The sequence below is a fragment of the Amphibalanus amphitrite genome, unplaced genomic scaffold (assembly GCF_019059575.1).
Source record: "Amphibalanus amphitrite isolate SeventyFive unplaced genomic scaffold, NRLGWU_Aamphi_draft 000182F_arrow, whole genome shotgun sequence".
NCBI classification, from domain to species: domain Eukaryota; kingdom Metazoa; phylum Arthropoda; class Thecostraca; order Balanomorpha; family Balanidae; genus Amphibalanus; species Amphibalanus amphitrite.
The window spans coordinates 505,000-522,966 of record NW_024881677.1 but is presented as its reverse complement, the minus strand read 5'-3'; the positions used below and the strand labels follow the sequence as shown (position 1 = coordinate 522,966).

Sequence of the window (17,967 nt, the reverse complement as noted above, 5' to 3'; positions counted from 1 at the left end):
GCGCGTGACGGCGCGGTTGGACCAGTTCACACCCACCCGGCCGGGCTAGCGGTCCTCCGGTTTATCGCCGGCCTACTGTGTCGCGGTGGGGACTGCCCGCTCGGAGGAGAAGCACCGCCTCCTTCTGGGCCGGTCGGTGGGATCAGGTCTGAGTGCGAACCGAGCCGCCGCCGCCGGGAGAAACGCTGCCAGACCTGTCCTGTCGGTACGAACACGGGACCGGGCTCCGCACCGGCCGGCCGGGCTCCGAGAAACAGCCGGGCCGGGCTCAGAACGGGACCGCCGCGTGCAGCCCAGTTTCGCCTTCTTCCGGTGAATCTTCCGAGGATGTGATTCAGCAGGGCGGCTTGTTGCTGTGTGGCTTTTGATTCGTTTAGTAGTGCTTATTTACTGATTTAGGAATACAAATAGCTTGTTTTGTTTTACGAGACTCTCATAACAGTCTTGTTGAGACATTATATTTCAAATGCGTTCGTGGTACACCTCTGAAGCCACCGTGCCTCGAATAACCGCTTCGCTTACGATGCTCCTAAGCTCAATCAAATCTGTTAGCACGACTCTCCGTGACAATGTTGTAAGGTTTTCTCAGTAGACGTGGTGGTATTGCTTTTCATGAGACCGCAGTAAGTAGATAAATGTGACTGAAGTTTCCGGTGCCCGGGTGAAACACCAGAGGGTCGCCGGTCTAATGGATCTGATATGTGACTCCATTGTCGGGGCAAAATCGCCATTTGTGCTGGCAAAGATCGGCAACGTACCGACGGAAGTGAAAATCGATACCAGTTATGTCGGAGAGCCGCATCAATTTGATGCATTGTGGCTTTATGTTATTTTTTTGTGATTTGGGAATATTTCCTTCATTCTACTTGCTTTGTCACATTATCTCGGGGATATGTTTAGCAATCGTGCATATTTTGTTTGCGACACGTTCAGCTCTCGTCAGTATCTGCCTACACATAACTATATGACCTTTAATGTCTCAGCGAGATCATCATTGCAGTTATTGCCGCATTAAATATGTTGCAAAATGATCCTTGAAGTCTCGTCTGCATGAGTGCAAGAGTAGCAGTGGGCAACAGGGCGTTGTGAGGTGGTTCAGTAAGCGTAAACGAGGTTTTTGATGCTTTGCACAATTTAGATTTAAACCTTGCTATTTTTGGATGATGATGTAAATAATAAACCAAATTATTACAAATGCATTCAAATATATTCAAAAAGACACACAAAGCTTTCGGTTCATGGAACCTTGATCACTGTGCAAATGAGTACCTATAACAATCGCTGTAACCGTCTAAAAATTCTTTGAAATTATTCAGCCGCGTGTTTTCTTCTTCTGCTGGTCTACCACCGATTTTGCTGCCATTGACGACCATGTGATAAATCCGCTCCTACTGTTAAACGTATCACGTGTGATGATGTGGGCTGCTTCCAGAACCTTCCTTGTACCTTTCTTTATATTGTTTTCTAATATCTTCGTGCCGTCCCAGTCAGGTAAGTGGTTACACTTTTCTATATGCAGTACTATTGCATTTGATGTTCGGTGAAATTTTACATCGCTTCTGTGATACGTAGACGACGTACTAGCAATCATTCCGAAAGAAACTGACATTTCTGAAGCGCTAAACAAACTGAATGCTGTTCATCCAAACATCCAATTTACAGTTGAAGAAGAACAAGAAGAAAAGATGGCGTTTTTAGATACTTGCATTGTAAAATCAGCCGCAGGCTTCAAATTCAAAGTCCACAGGAAACCGACAAACAAAGAGGATTATGTGCACTTTTACTCAGCACACAGTCAAAGGACGAAAAGCGGAATAGTTATCGGTTTCTTTCTCAGAGCGCTAAGAATCTGCAGCGATGAATTCATTCAGGAGGAGTTCAATCATATTTATACTTCGTTCGAAAAACTGAAATATCCCAGAGGATTTTTAATCAAACAAAAAGAAAACGCCGAAAAAATCAAAAATCGAAGAAACGAACAAAACAGAAGATACGAACAAGAAACGAACCAAGCGCAAAACGATGACACCAACAGAAGACTCGAACAACGTACGAACCAAGCACACGGAGATGAGACCGACAGAAGACACGAACGACGCGCGAACCAAGCAAACGGCGGCGATGCCAACAGAAGAGACGAACAACGTGCGAACAAAGCACACGAAGATGACACGAGAAGAAAAGCCAACAAAAGAAAGAGATGGATTTCGGTCCCAAATTCGAAAAATATTGATATCATAGTAAGAACACTTGAAAAGTCAGATATCAAAGTAGCTACAGTAACAGGAAAGAAAACTCAAGATTTAGTCAAGCACCATGAAACCAAAAAAGATACCACTATACCAGTGATGAAAAAAGTGTAGTTTACGAAATACCATGCAAAGGGTGCCAAAGAACGTACGTTGGGGAGACGGGAAGAGGGGTGGAAGTTCGTTTGAAGGAACACAGAAGCGATGTAAAATTTCACCGAACATCAAATGCAATAGTACTGCATATAGAAAAGTGTAACCACTTACCTGACTGGGACGGCACGAAGATATTAGAAAACAATATAAAGAAAGGTACAAGGAAGGTCCTGGAAGCAGCCCACATCATCACACGTGATACGTTTAACAGTAGGAGCGGATTTATCACATGGTCGTCAATGGCAGCAAAATCGGTGGTAGACCAGCAGAAGAAGAAAACACGCGGCTGATTAATTTCAAAGAATTTTTAGACGGTTACAGCGATTGTTATAGGTACTCATTTGCACCAAGGCCATATATAGTATTTGCACAGTGATCAAGGTTCCATGAACCGAAAGCTTTGTGTGTCTTTTTGAATATATTTGAATGCATTTGTAATAATTTGGTTTATTATTTACATCATCATCCAACCTGTCATGGATACTCAACACTTGCTATTTTTGTTGAAAGTCAGATGAGAAGCCGCTATCGAGCTCGTGTTAAATTTTACTTTTTAGTTCTCAAGTCGCGTGGGTATAGAAGCAAGATTGTTGATGATCCACTCGGTGCAGCTCTTCTCTACAAATATTTTAACGCCCTTTCAACTCAACGATTCTTATTCTGTTGAAGTGGTTGGTAGCTCAGTTATAAGATTCGAAGTCTGAGTGCTTAACATCTTTTCACTGTTTAAACCTATAGGCACAAATGTCTCGCAGAAGTGGCAACCGTAATGCCAATTATCTAAACGTATAAACTTTGGCTTCGTGACCAACTTTTTGTGATACTGGCATGTTAAACCCTTTAACCCGTATGAGGACATGTTTTGCGGACATATAGCACCGGTGAAATCCAAAAATATAACAGGTCGTACTACCTTTTCACCCATTTCTCGTCTCGCCACATAGCTGTAGAGAAATTGTTTTCCATCATAACAGGAGGACTTTGACGGTTATCTTTCTGGATGGATCACGTAGAAAGGTGGTCTGTCCAGCTAAGTCCTGCTTTTAAGCTTTCCCCAGTTGCTGCGAAATCTTGTTCGAATCGGCTTTTGGCCGATTTTCTATCTAAATCCATGTCGGTATGACATGCTGCCTCTACCGGTCTCCAAACAGGAAGTGGGTGTTACAACACGGCCGGCGCGGTCGGTGCTTCTCGAGCTGGTGCGCTTCTCTCGCTGTCGGCGGCTGAGGCGTGCTGTCGGCTGTGTGTATATGTGTGCATTGACCGCACCGGTACCGGCCTCGGGGCCGCGGTGCGGGCGCGGCACCCTCACCGGCGCGTGCCGCCGAGAGAGCGACGCTCTGAGCTACCGGCTCGGCGGTAACAATTCAGACTAGCGTGGCTTTTGTGAAGAAAAAAGGGCCATATGAGGCGACAGTAGGCTACACTACACGTTTTGCTGTTTTTTTTTTCATTTTCTTATTGTTATTACAGCCACGTATGATTCGGGATGTCATCCATGGATCGTTGCTGTTGTGTATATGCTATAAGCACAATAAATCAATTATTCTGACTGTTGAATGTCGGCACTCGGCATTGCTTCAATCGAAGTCGCTACCGAGTGCTTTAGCCGTTTTCTTCAGTAGTCTGCAGATATTTGCAGGGTTATGTGGTCTTGAATCGAGTCTAGAAAGCATTGTTTTTGTGAGTTATTCCTTGCTGGACTAGGAACAAAACACCCATGCTTAGTAGCGGCGGAACACCTTCAATTAGGGGGGGGGGCACTGTCGACTTTTGGTCCCATTCTTTCCATGCAGCGCCCATAGGGCTAATGTTAAATGCCAAAATCAAAGGGGGCACGGTGCCCCGGTGCGCTCCCCGTTCCGCCGCCTATGCCCATCCTGCTATTCGGCCATGGACCTGAGAGTTCCTTATCATATCGTGGACATTTCGTGCTCTCTCTATAACTCGGCACACACTTTTTCGATGTCAGGCATTCAGTCAGTCCCGAACTAGCGCACAGTTTTGATACTGACGCGATGGTCACAATCTATTATTTTTGCTCAGTTGAAAGACAATTAACAAAAGATCGAATCACTGTGCTTCGTCGGTCTTATAGCCGAGTTGTTAGTTTTTAAGCCATAGCCGTTTTCAGTAGCTTTTCGTGGCCCCTTTTTACCCTTTTACTAGTAATGTAGGTATGTGTTTTCTCGTCTGAGCGATATCCGTGTCGGTTTTTGTGGATGAATCGCCCTTTTGTACAAAAAGAACTTTATTTATAGATGTTCTTCGGCTTAACTTCTCATTGATTTACATAGGCATTTACATTTTTTTTTTATAGAAAACATCACGTCATTTCCAGGTTGTATTTCATGCTGACATGCACATGTACACGGAACATAACAATCATCAACAAATCATAAACAGCAGCGAGCCATTCCTTATTCATCGGCCATCGTGCAAAAAGCTCATAACAAGGAATGTACATTTAAAATTAGAAATTTCAGCAAACACTCTGCTCTCCCGTGAAAGCTGCACGATAAAGATCGCCTAAGTAGCAACATATACAGTTAATGTATCGGAAATGGCATCTTGATTGGTTTGGGCCTTTGGGACAAGATTGCAAACATCGGTTTCAGCACATCGGTCGCCACAATGGTAATCTGGTGCCGCCCACGGCTTGGGTTCGGCTCAGTGAGAGGCGTTCTATTCTATTTCAGTAACGATAAGCCTCAGTAACGATCAAGCGAGCGTTGCACTCTGCATTGCGGCAGCGCTCAGGACGTTATTGTACACAATCGGCACCGCTGCAGCCACTCAATCACCTCATGTCCAGTGCTACCGGGGTTCCGAGAAATGGGTAGGCCGCCATCTGTGCGCCGGTCGCGTCAGACAGTAGTTCATGAACCCGCCGCCAGGTGACCACGGATGGCTCGGCCGTCTGCCAGGCTGTGAAGCCGCTGGTGGGTTTTTGTGGTTTCAGCAGCTCAGGTGAGCCGCGCAGACCCATCAGTCGCTGATGCTGCAGCCCGACCAGCGGAGCCTCTGCGTGGGGAGGGCCGGGGGCGATCGTCCGCGGAGGGGACGGCGAGGAGCTGGCGCGCGAGCGGCACAGTCGGCCGACCACCGACTGACAGTGGGCGGGCGGGGGTGTGCTACACTGTACCACCGACACGGGGTGACAGTGGCCGACAGAGATAGCTGGGTGTGCCGCTGGGACGCCGGGCGGTGGGGACGTTGAACTGCCGACTTCCGAGTCGTCGTTGATAATAAGACGGTGGGGTGAGGCCGGCGAGCGTGACCGGGAGCTGCTGATGATCAGACGGCACGATTGCTGCGGCGGCGGTGAACGAGAACACCGGGTGGTCACCAGCGACAGTGGCATGTCTTCTGTCTCTGCCGACGAGTGGACAGTACGGAACGGCACGCTGTCGTCTCTCCCGTATCGCCCGTCCCTCTCCTGGAACCTGTCGGTCCTCTGTTCTGTGTCGTCTCTTTTCCTCAGGTCGGCTGGACCCAGTCGTAGGTCTGTCGGCCTCTCCCAGTGGCTAGGAGCAGGAGTCACCTCTTTCTCACAGCGCTCGACACGCAGGCCGTTTAAACTGGCCGCCGTCTCGCGCATGAACGCGAGCGCCGAGGCCAGTCGCTGTCGCCGAACACTCTCTGCGTCTTGCCCCATTTTGTACACATCTCGCCTTTCGAAGTCGATGTTGCCTAATCCAGCGCGTAGCAGAGCCTCGGGAATAACTCTGACAAATGCCGATCCGGGCAGTCTCTTTGCAAGTGATAGATCTTCCTCAGCTTTTCGTTTGACACCAGAAGTCGCGTCTCTGGAAACGTTTCTCACTGACAGATCGGTTGGAAGGTCGAGCTGTTGACTGCTGACCTCGTTTTCAGCTGAGCAAGCTGTCCGTTGGCTGGACACGCTCTCATTAGTCCGGCTGTCCTTCCGAGCTGCGGTTCTCGGCAGCACGGAGCCCGGCGAAATCACGGTTTGCTGCTGCTCGAAGCCCGGGGACAGAGATGGTCGTACCTGCGCACGATCCGGGGACAGCGCGCTCAGCGGCAGCAGCTCGGGCAGCTGTCTCCGCTGTGCCTTTCCCTGATCGGCGAGCGGCACCAGGGTGGGAGGCGGACGCCGACCGGTACTGGAGGCACTGCCGAGTGGGGAGGAGGCTGAGCGGGAACCTGCCGTGGCCGGGCTGAGCTGTGGATGGTCTGGACTCAGCTGGGTTTGCCCGGGACTCAGCTGGGTCTGTCCCGGACTCAGCTGGGTCTGTCCGGGACTCAGTTGGGTCTGTCCTGGACTCAGCTGAGTCTGTCCTGGACTCAGTTGAGTCTGCCCTGGACTGTGTCGGTCTCCTGCCGGCAGCTTGTTGAGCTGACTGAGCTCCTGCTCACGCAGCAGCCGCTCTCGGCGACAGCGTTCCTCCCACGGCGCGTTGAAGCGCTCCAGCTCCTCACGCGAGCCGGCGCTGAGCACCCCTCGCAGCGTATCGTAGTGGCGGCAGCGCGCGCGGGGCAGCTCGCCGCGCTCCACCTTTCGGTAGAGGCAGACCATGTTGTGCAGCTTGGCGCGGCACTGGTGCGCCGTCCGGTAGAAGCCGCGCTCCAGCAGCTCCTCGGCGAGTCGCTCCCAGATGGCCAGGTTGCGACCCGAGCTGCGGAACATCTGCTGTGTCTCGGTGCGCCGCCAGAGCGCCATCAGCTCGGCCGTCTCCAGACTGGTCCACATCACGGCTCCCTCGATCATGGTGGCGGCTGGTGCGGGTCACAGGTCACAGAAAACGTCGTGCCGGCCACCGCCGGTGGCTGCAGCGGGGAAGATTTGCGTACCACCGTCCGTTCACTGTCCTCTGATTCACCAAATGTCTCACACACAACACGCTCTGCTGAACTGCCGCACGTTAGTCACACTACTTCATCAGTCTCGTTATGACCCGGCTGCTCTCTCGTACCGTCCTCTCTCGTTCGGTCCGCGTGCCTCACTGGTTCCTCTCTCGTGTCGCACTCGTGTCTCGGCGAGCGGCGTCGCGCGGCGCGTCCGCCCGGGCCTGACTCAGAGCCCTGTCTGCCGCTGCCGCCGGCGACTCGCCGCTGCCGAGCGGCCCCCGTGCGGGCCAGTGAGCCAGCGGCCCGCCCGACCGGCCCGACGGGCGTAACGCAGTCCTACCGCAATGCGGCGTAATTCCACTGTATAGTGGGGAGAGGGGGGGGCTCTTAGACACCCCTGCGCGCGTGCGGCTATGCGCCGGCTTCACTAAGCGGTCTTGTCCAGATTTCGGCGGTTTCACAAGGACTGACAGCGGTGCGTGGGGGAAGGGTGCCAGTCGGAGGTAGTGTGTAATCTTTGCTATCGATGACGCAGTTCAAACTGTCGGTGCACCTGGCTGGGAAGCGATGGCTCACACCGACAGACCAGTTTAAAGTGATATTACTCGGTTCGCACGCCGACTTTCACACCCACTCCCCATCCCCATAGCGGAAGTCGTTGAACTCATTGTAAAGCGTTCAGTCTTGACGTTATCGCTAAGCGAGTTGGACGTTTCCTGCTGTCAAATGATATCTCTTGCGCAACGTCGGATACCTTTCTCTCATATCCCGTTTCTTCATTGACTTTCTGAAATGTCAATAGTAGCATCGGCATCTTTTATGGTTTGCCAGGGCCTTTAAAGGGACTATCCCACCTTTAACATGGGGTTTGAGTTGAGATAGCCAAGTTTGCGGCGAGGTTCAGAAACCACTATCTATCTAGGTTGCAATCCCCGCGGCCTCTTGGTGTTGAAGAAATTCGTTCCCTTCATTTGAAAATGGGCCTTGTACAAGGCCCTATCTTCAACATGGAGCGACCGTTAGTGTGACGTCACCTCGTTTAGTCATTCTGATTTAAACGGGGTTGTTCGTTGAAAAATCGCTTAAAACTTGGTCTGAACTTTGTTGTGGTGCCTACAGAGTAAAAAGAATCAGCTTTATGACAGTAATGTGGCCTGGGAAAGGAGGTAATTTTGGGCTGTGACGTCACATATTTGAAAGTTTGTGTTTGGAATATGGGAAGCCTAAGATGTTTAATGAAAAATAAATGCCAGAACCGTGTTCCTGGTCATCCAATCTATAAAGTCGGGCACAATTTAACTGGTTTTAACAACATTTTAGAAGGTTGGATAGTCCCTTTAACATTTTGTGATTTTCCGGCGGTGTTCCGCCGTGTCGTAATATACAGTTTGATGTGATTGCCTATAAGTAAGTCTGATCTTTTCATAACATCCGTCCCACTCGCTCGCTGACAACTGTTCGGCCTACATCGGCTTATTATTCATTACAGACTGCTCAATATATGATCCGCTTGACCAGTGTGGCATTTGAGCTTTGTCGTGGCTAAAAGGTAATACCATCCTGCTGAACCTTCCTTCCGGCTTTTTTTCCTCTCGAGATGCTTTACCCAGAGCTGCCATTTTTTATCGTATCTATTAAATCCTGATGTGATGTCTGCATCACCCGCCCCTGGTGACCTTTTCCACTTATTCGCCTTACTGTTGCACGCTCTCCTTGGACCTTGTAGAGCACTCACTCTGACCACCGTTTGGCACCTTAACGCCGGACTGGTGACCTCTGCCGTCGGATTCGGATGGTCAATGGAGTCGTCTGACCCTGGCCAATCGCTAGATAAATGACCTGCCTTCTGGCGTTATTGGTGACCCATGTCCTATCACTGACCTGCTGACCTGTCGTCTGGCCTCTACCTCCTGTTGTCTAACCGCTGACCTTTATCGTCTGACCTCTCACTTGTATCGTATTGCCGCTGACCTGCCGTCTAACTCTAACCCCTGCCGTCGAACCCTACTCCCTACTTTCTAACCGCTGACTCACGTCTGACCGCTGACCTCCCTCTCCCTCAGACGTCCACCATCGGCTTGGTCACGCTGGACGAGATGAAGGCCCGTCAGGAGAAGGTGGTCCAGGAGAGGGAGCAGGAGCTGGCCAAAAAACAGCGCGAGGCAGAGCGCGAGCGACAGAAGGCCATCGACGCCAAACAGGCCAAAAAGGACCGGCAAAAGAAACAGGTGAGTCTGTACGACCGGTGAATAGATTGTGGCATAGATAACAGTAGAACAGTTCTACTTTCTACTGTTCTTTCTACTTTTCTACTTTTCCAGTTCTACTGTTATCTATGATTGTGGTTACGTCATATGACGCATTTTCATTGCTTTTGGTGTGGTCTTTGTCAGTTATTGCGTCTTTTACAACCTTTTCATATCTTTCCATCATGCAACTTGCTCGTTTATCTTTTGCACTGTATGATTTGGAAAGACAGGCATGTCTTAGGTCCTGTCGATTAACGATCTAATGGTGATGGCTGGGGTAGATCGCCACGACTCTGCTGATCCCAGCTTCTGTGTGCCGCCAGATTCAGAGTTTGTCCTTCAACCCTGACGAGGACGAAGAGGATGAGGAAGGGGAAGAGGACGAGGACAAGTCCGACGGAGACCGTCCAGCGGTGAAGGCCGCTGAGGACGCGGCGGACGAGTCCTCGCAGTCCTCCGAACCGTCCTCCGAACCGTCCTCCTCCAACGCTCTGGTGCCGGCCAAATCGTCCTCACAGGCGCCAAAACTAATACCCAGAAAACTGGGTAAAAACCCTGACGTGGACACGTCATTTCTGCGCGATCGTGAGCGAGAAGAGCACGAGAATGAACTCCGCGAGCAGCTGCGACTCGAGTGGGAGCAGAAGCAGGAGGCGCTCAAGAACGAGGAAATCGAGATCACCTTCTCCTACTGGGACGGCTCAGGTCACCGGCGCAGCCTGCGCATGAAGAAAGGTCAGTCGCGGGCGTCACGAGGGCTAGAGGTTCTTTGGTGTTTTTTTTTTTTTTTTTTTTTTTTTGGTCAGTTATGCGTAATTGTGTGACATACCGCGGGTATGTGGCGTATATCGTTGATTGCTGTTTGGGCTGCGATGGTGGTTGCGCTCTAGGCATATCAGACCACAAACTCCTAATTCATTAGCATCTTCGTAGAAATTGCTGCTCATTTCCTGGTGTGCATTCCGTTTAGGCAGCTGTGAAGTCAATTTGTGCGAAGTCATCCTACATCGCACCCTCTGTCTTGCCCTGCCCAAGTAACGGAAATATTCGTCTCTAAGACCTCATCCTGTGCGTTTGATCCCATTAATCTTCTTTCTCTAGAACTGAGTTATGTCGGCGCTCCGCGTCATCTCATCAAGGTGTCCAGTTTTCAGTTAAACCGTGCATAAAATTCTATCCAAGACAGACGTAAAGTAGCAGTGTGCGCGGAGTTCCTCCGATTTGGGTGTGTTTCTGGTATCTTGCGTTTGCGACTTTTCAGCTTTCATTCGTCTACTAGTTATGGGGTTCTGTCAACTTTGCTGCAACTTCCAAATGAGAATGAGATAGGGAGCGACATGGCATAATACATTTCATCATCGGGGAAAGTTTAGCATGGCACGAGCGAGGTTTTAGGATTAGAACATCAGAAATTTGGTAATTTGACAAAAGAGGTTTTCTTCCTGTTTGCGGATTCATCTTTTATTATCAGTTTCCGCCAGGTGAACGTCTGTATTTTTATATAGAGTGACTCTGCCGATTATAATCAGCGGCTTTGCAGCAGTGACCATGGGTTACATAATAGCTGGCACCGCTTCCTTCTCAATACAGTAATTTTGTCATTAGATTTAACCGTCCGTCGGAAACCTGTTAGATACTGATTGGATTCCCCGAACACAAAGCTCAAATATGATTCGCCAGTGCTGCTGATTCACGGTATAGATTACGAGCCAAGATGTAATGTAAAGGGTATGCTGGTTCTTTATAATAACATGCTCTCAGATTTATGCTGCCAATTTTTTCTCCGAATTTCCAGTCAGCTCGCCTATACCGCTGAAAGTGTACTGGTTTATTTTGTAATTATTCTTGACGATATTTAATTTTGATAAATAATGGCAGGCAATTCTTTTTGTGGCGGCTAATGGTGGCTGCCTGGCGCGCAATGTCTTTCTGCTCAGACCGGACATTACATAAGTGTCCGCCGGCGGTCGCCACAGGAGCAGTGTTTGTTTGCACCGGCTCCGCCCTAATCCCTGCGGTAATCGCTTCGACGACTCGCCAGCATTGGGCAAAAATGACCCCACATGGTCGCTCTCCCAATGCAATCCCGGCCCACTCTTCGGCAACACAGCCGAATCATTATGACAACGGCAAGTGTGAATGACTAGGCAGATTCGAGCTGAGATATGAGCCCTAGTTCACGCGCCAGGAGGGAAGGGCTGCCAGGTAACAGTCTGGGCACGAGCTGACATCAGAGAGGGAGGCAATATCGGACTGGTTTGGGCGAGTGCCGTCGTTTTCAAACCCATCGGGAATGACTAATTTTACATCGGCTGCAATAGACCGATCGGGGAGTTTTAAGGCTTCAATGAAATAACGTAAGTGCGGTTAATCTCTCTTGACTAATCCTACTGGTTGTCACCGCGAAGGAAAGATCCGCTGATGAAATATGCGAAGGTTTCGCCCATTATTTGTCGCTGTTTTTCTTTATGGATTGGTATATCTTGGTATTATCAAAGTGCTCATCTACATATTGGTGGTGTACCTATGTGGGTATATGGTCACGAATTCTCAGAAAACCAGGATTTAGTTTGAGGTATCTTGTCATCTTCCACATGATTAATTAATAATTCATGGTCGGTGACGTTAGTTTGATCGATGTTGATCAGATCGGCCATAGGGTGCGAAAGGCTGATATATCAGTAGGTGGAACTATGGTCATGAGTACCCAAATAAAGGAACGTTCCCATTTTTGGGAACGGAGTTCCCAAATATGGGAACGGGCGTTCCCATTTATGAGAATGGAAGGCAATTTTTCGGCCGTTCGTCCACGAAAACTCAAAAGTGCACCACGTCTCAAAAAAGTGCACGCTTATTTAAGTATCTACTAAGTCTCTATAAAATTATCTTTAATCTGACCGTTGAACAAGGAAATTGACCGTCGAATGATATTTTTAATGATTATTTGAAATGACGGAATGGTGAAAACATGGGTTATACTACATTTAACATGCAATTTTAAGGAAAATGAAGCGTTTTTACATTTTGAGGTCAAGTATAATAATTTTCGCCTGGTTATGAAGTTTCATACTAGCGACACCAGATGCTGACATATGCAAGCGAACACGCGGACAGTCCCGAGGCAATATTGTTGACTTTTGGTGTCGGGGCGCACGACCGCGTGGAACGTCAGTGATTTTACCGAACTACTGTTGTAAACTCAGTTTCAGTGGTTTAAAATTATTCAGCTGTATTTAATCAGCCCGGAAAGACATATTTTATTTGGATGCTAACTGTGCTAGCTGTTTAGCGTTGTTTTATAAGGAGCGTCATGAGCGTGGTTTTTGTCTTCCGTGTTTCTAAGCATGATCGTTTTGGGGGAATTTCTCTTATATAGGTCGCTCTGTGTGGCTTATTTATAATTTTTATGCTGATTTCGATCATTCCTCGTGCCCATCCTACCAGGCCTTTTGCCACTTACACTCACTAAGAAAGGAAAAAATTAGATTTTCATTGGGACTAGGTGTTTTGAGGGTGTAACATATTCAGCGTTCCCATTTTTGGATACTTCCTTGTGCTCGTCAACTATCGGTGATAAACAGACAGGTGCTTGACATGTCTCCACCCTCGGCGCGGACGGTGGATATAGGTATGGAAGACCTTGTTGAACATCGCTGAGCGTTGTGAATTACGTAATCCTGCAGAGGGGGGCGTGCCCGCTGCGAGATCAACGGGAATAAAAGCGCAGAAGACCGGGCGAAACATGCGACGGTCTTGCCTGATGATTGTTGTGTTAACAATGATTTGCGGCGTTGGACGTGATGCTTGTTAACCCGCGCCCCACTGGGGTCTGTGTATAACACGCCCTACTGGGGGGGGGGGGCTATTCATAGCCCCCCCTCCTTACTCCGAAACTACTAGGCCGATCGTCGAAATTCAAACGGCGTCTGATAGCCCCGGAAAAACTGTCGAGCGAAACCTAATTTCATTGACCACGAGGTCACCGATGACGTCACAGGTCAGTTCAAAGTAAAAATTATTAGCATTTTGGCTTGTTCACATTTTGGGCTCTGGCCGCCGTCTTACAAGTCAGATCAGGCTCATTTTTGGTTTCCACACTCGTGAACAGATGCTCTAGATACCTTGAGGGTACCAAACTTGTACTTTGATTTTCAGGTCAGGGTCAGGTCATCACAGGTCACGAAAATATTATATCATGTGTCGGTCAGGTGACACATGTTTTATGGTCCATTTAGGCCGTGGATTTCGAATTTGATGTCGTCTGTGTCATTCGAGGTCATTTTGAGTCGAATTTAGCTTAGGTCAGGTCACTTTCAGGTCAAAAAAGGTCAAATTTTGAAGTTAAAATTTTTCAACAAAAAAAGGTGTCTATTGGATGCAGTTTTAGCTCAGGAACACGATGGTGCCATTTATATTGGTGTACGATGTCAAATACGTACTGAAAAATTGATTTGAAAAATTAATAATTGTGAATTTTTTGCAATAATGCGTATAACTTGGCCATTTTTGAAGATATTTAGCTAAAACTTGCTAGAGTTAGTCATAATCATGCGTTCTGTCACATATATTCCGGTTTTTTTCGAAAAGTCACAAACTTTTTGAAAAAATGTACCTAAAAATATAAATTTTGAATATTATATAAAATTTTCAAAATTTTCGAAACTTTGAAAATCCGAGATAGCAGTTTGATAGCGCGGTCAATTCTGAGTCCTTTCATGCAAAGAAATTGGATCTAGCTTAAAAACTGAGCTCTTGGGAGCGATTGCCGTGGTTCAATGTTTTGCGTCGAAATCGGATGAACATGACGTCACTCTGACGTCATTTCCGGCCGACCTATGGTAGCTACGAAGTTCAAATTTTGACACAAGGTGTCAAATTGATGCAGCCGAAGGTACTGAAAGTTTGGCGTTGATCCGTCAAGCGGTTTGGAAGTTATTGCAGAAAAACGGGAGGGGGGGGGCTATAAATAGCCCCCCCCCCAGTGGGGCGCGGGTTAATGAAAAGAGCCCCTGAAAGGCGTCGGTGAAATCGTTCCCAATATTGGGTACGCCGTTCCCATAATAAGGAACGCTTGCAGCGCCAGTGTACGAGAGCGTTCCCAAATTTGGGCTCGCGGCCCGGATGATGGACTGCTTTAGAAATAGGGGAACGATTTGAAAATACGATGGGCCTTACAATATTTAACTCTTTCCAACAATATTGAGACAAATATCAGGCGGTTCACGATCGTTTTATATTTTTTGGACGTCATTTAGCGGTTCTTTTTCTTGTTTTAAATAATGCCTACATGGCGTTCCCATATTTGGGTTTATCGTTCCCAAACATGGGAACGAAAATGCGTTCCCGAAAATGGGTACGCTTGACCATAGTTCCGCCTACTGATATCTGTCCTGAAATTCTCACTATGCTCGATTCCACTAGACGTGATGTTTCTCGGAATCGAAGAAGAGTATGTGTGAATGAATACAATTTCTGCCCCTCCCGTTTATCCAGACGGCGGTCTGGGCTGGCCTCAGAATCATCCTGTCTCTCGGGCCGCATGCATCAATCGTGCCGGGAATCTCCGCTGCTAAATGACGGCTGCGCATTGCACGCTGCACACACTGCACAGGCTCGGTGTTGTTTATTGACGTGCATCTGTTACCCGATGGACCCGTCTGTGAGGTGTGCACGGTGCACGTGACCGTGACACAGTTCAGCTGACGCCCGGGTCCATCGTCAGGACACGATACTCTCAGCGCCCCTTACAGACCGGGTCCGCGTCGCAATCGGAAAACAAACGATCCTGCAAGAGGCCCGGCCTCGACCTGATTTTATTCTGGGGCTTCGGTGGTAGCGTCGCAGATGACCTTGACTGATAGAGAATATGCACGGACTCAGACCAGACGGGCTGCTGGGTACGACGTACATATTTACGACGCCTTGTTATACAGACTCGACTAGCATTGATCGTGCCTAATCCGTGTCTGCTGTGTCCTCCCGTGCCGAGACCCCTTTCGGCGCAACACGGAAAACATGATTGTGGGGAACCCCGACTCGGAGCATGGATATCCATTAGTTTCGAATCTTTATTTTTTCCTTTGTGCTTAATCGATCTATCAGATGCAGGACCGGAAGATAGGTAGGGTGTCCAAGCAGTTAAATCGATCAAATTTGTCACCTCTTGGTGCCTGTTAAACAGCATAAGTTATCAGTTATCAGAAATCGATCAAAAAAGTTGCATGATTTGACAAACCCCATCGGCTCATTCGTTTTCCTGGGTTAGAGCTATATCGATACTCGCCGTAAGTTCAGCACTCGCTACTGTTCAGTTTGGGTGAGATTGACCATTCTTCAAGCACAGCGGAACGGATAGGAAATACCAGTCGGTAGGTGGCCGCATAGCGTGATTACCTAAGGATTAATTTTTCTCGGCGCTTAGATGATCCCAGACAGGTTTGATAAGTTCCGGATTTTCCTGATTATTTGACTGGAAGTTACATAAAAGCCGGGCCTCCTAAAATAAGTTGTCTTAACTGTGAAAAAGCTGGTCTTGCAAGATTGTTGCATGTTTATTGTACCTACATGTTTAAAGGTATTTGATTGATTTACTTGGTATTCTGTATACCGACGGATAAGAAGGTTTTAGCGTGAAATTGAAACTCGAAATATTTACCCTACCTCCCATATATTCCTCCCATAAAATGTACCTCCCATAAAATAAGTTGTCTAAACTGTGAAAAAGCTGGTCTTGCAAGATTGTTGCATGTTTATTGTACCTACATGTTTAAAGGGACTATCCCACCTTTAACATGGGGTTTGAGTTGAGATAGCCAAGTTTGCGGCGAGGTTCAGAAACTACTATCTATCTAGGTTGCAACCCCCGCGGCCTCTTGGTGTTGAAGAAATTCGTTCCCTTCATTTGAAAATGGGCCTTGTGCAAGGCCCTATCTTCAACATGGAGCGACCGTTAGTGTGACGTCACCTCGTTTAGTCATCCTGATTTAAATGGGTTTGTTCGTTGAAAAATCGCTTAAAACTTGGTCTGAACTTTGTTGTGGTGCCTACAGAGTAAAAAGAATCAGTTTTATGACAGTAATGTGGCCTGGGGAAGGAGGTAATTTTGGGCTGTGATGTCACATATTTGAAAGTTTGTGTTTGGAATATGGGAAGCCTAAGATGTTTAATGAAAAATAAATGCCAGAACCGTGTTCATGGTCATCCAATCTATAAAGTCGGGCACAATTTAACTGGTTTTGACAACATTTTAGAGGGTGGGATAGTCCCTTTAATGGTATTTGATTGATTTACTTGGTATTCTGTATACCGACGGATAAGAAGGTTTTAGCGTGAAAATGAAACTCGAAATATTTACCCTACCTCCCATATATTCATCGCGACTATAAGTGCTCACTGCTCTCATTCCATCAGGAGCTCGGCTATGTAGGTGCAATATATGCCTAATCTAAAGGCTTCACCCGCTCATCTAAACTAAAAAGCATTTCATCACCACTCATACTTTGACCAGCTTAAAAAACAAAAGTGCAAAGGGTCTATTTCGTAGCTAGTTAAGTAATAGTAGTTAAGTAGTTAAGTATTAAGTAATGCGGCTTATGCTATATTGAAATGTTTCCTCATTGGATGCGTCGGGATCACGTTTTTCTTGGAATTGAGTGGTACCTTTCGTTGGCATGTGACATTTATGAGCGTTCAGACATTTAGGGCCGTGTGGCTAAGAAATTTACAGCATGAATCTGAAATGAGACTTGTTAGCTTTAAGCCTGTGCGTCCATGTTCAGAATTTCTGCGTCCATTCCAGGTGTTAGTACAAGTTGATTACCGTAATGTGGGGCTATTTGAGACAGTGAGGCTATTTGAGACAGTATTTAAAATTGTTATAAAATAAAAACCGTTTGAAATTTATGCTTAATTTTTGCACAGGCGATTTACTGCTCGATTCCACATCTCCCTGAGCAAAAATATCACAAAAAATCAAACGATCTTCATTTTATAGCGACTTTAAATACTGTCTCAAATACCCTCACTGTCTCAAATAGCCTTTACGGTACCTACTTTACGTTTGAGGCTTGAGCGCATTGCATGATTAAAGCATGAATATACATATTCCTAATCAATTTTGCTTTTCTCTGTGCAATATTCAGTATTTGTGTCGAATCGGATAACTGCACTAAAATTTGTAGGCATAGACACAATATTATACAAACATATCTGCCTTTGCAGCTTACTTTTCTTTAGCGACCACGCGGTGTTTGCGGCATTGCGGTGAACAGGGGATGCCAGGGCTAGAGTCATCTGTACGTCTCTTCATTTGAGGCCTCTTCCTGGAAACGGAGGTGGGCCTTTCCGCCTCCCCTGTCAGCACTCGGTAAACTAAGAACACAGACTTTCTCATTGAGTTCACTGGGTTCGTCGGACTGAGAGGAGCGTTTTTAGTGTTACCTGTTCCATGTTGTTCCCACAGCCAGTTCACTCAGCTCCGGCCTGTCCTCACCTACTGTGGA

General features: G+C 47.5%; 1 protein-coding gene across 2 annotated transcripts in view; it reads left to right on the top strand.

Moving 5' to 3' along the window:
• LOC122384151 (protein FAM50 homolog) overlaps window positions 1–17,967 on the top strand; it is a 31,403-nt gene that overhangs the window by 10,259 nt on the left and 3,177 nt on the right. For both annotated transcript variants that reach the window (XM_043371202.1, XM_043371203.1), the window contains exons 3-4: window positions 9,281–9,445; window positions 9,790–10,201. In XM_043371202.1, coding sequence (XP_043227137.1) covers window positions 9,281–9,445; window positions 9,790–10,201 — 577 coding nt within the window. The remainder of the gene's footprint in view (window positions 1–9,280; window positions 9,446–9,789; window positions 10,202–17,967) is intronic.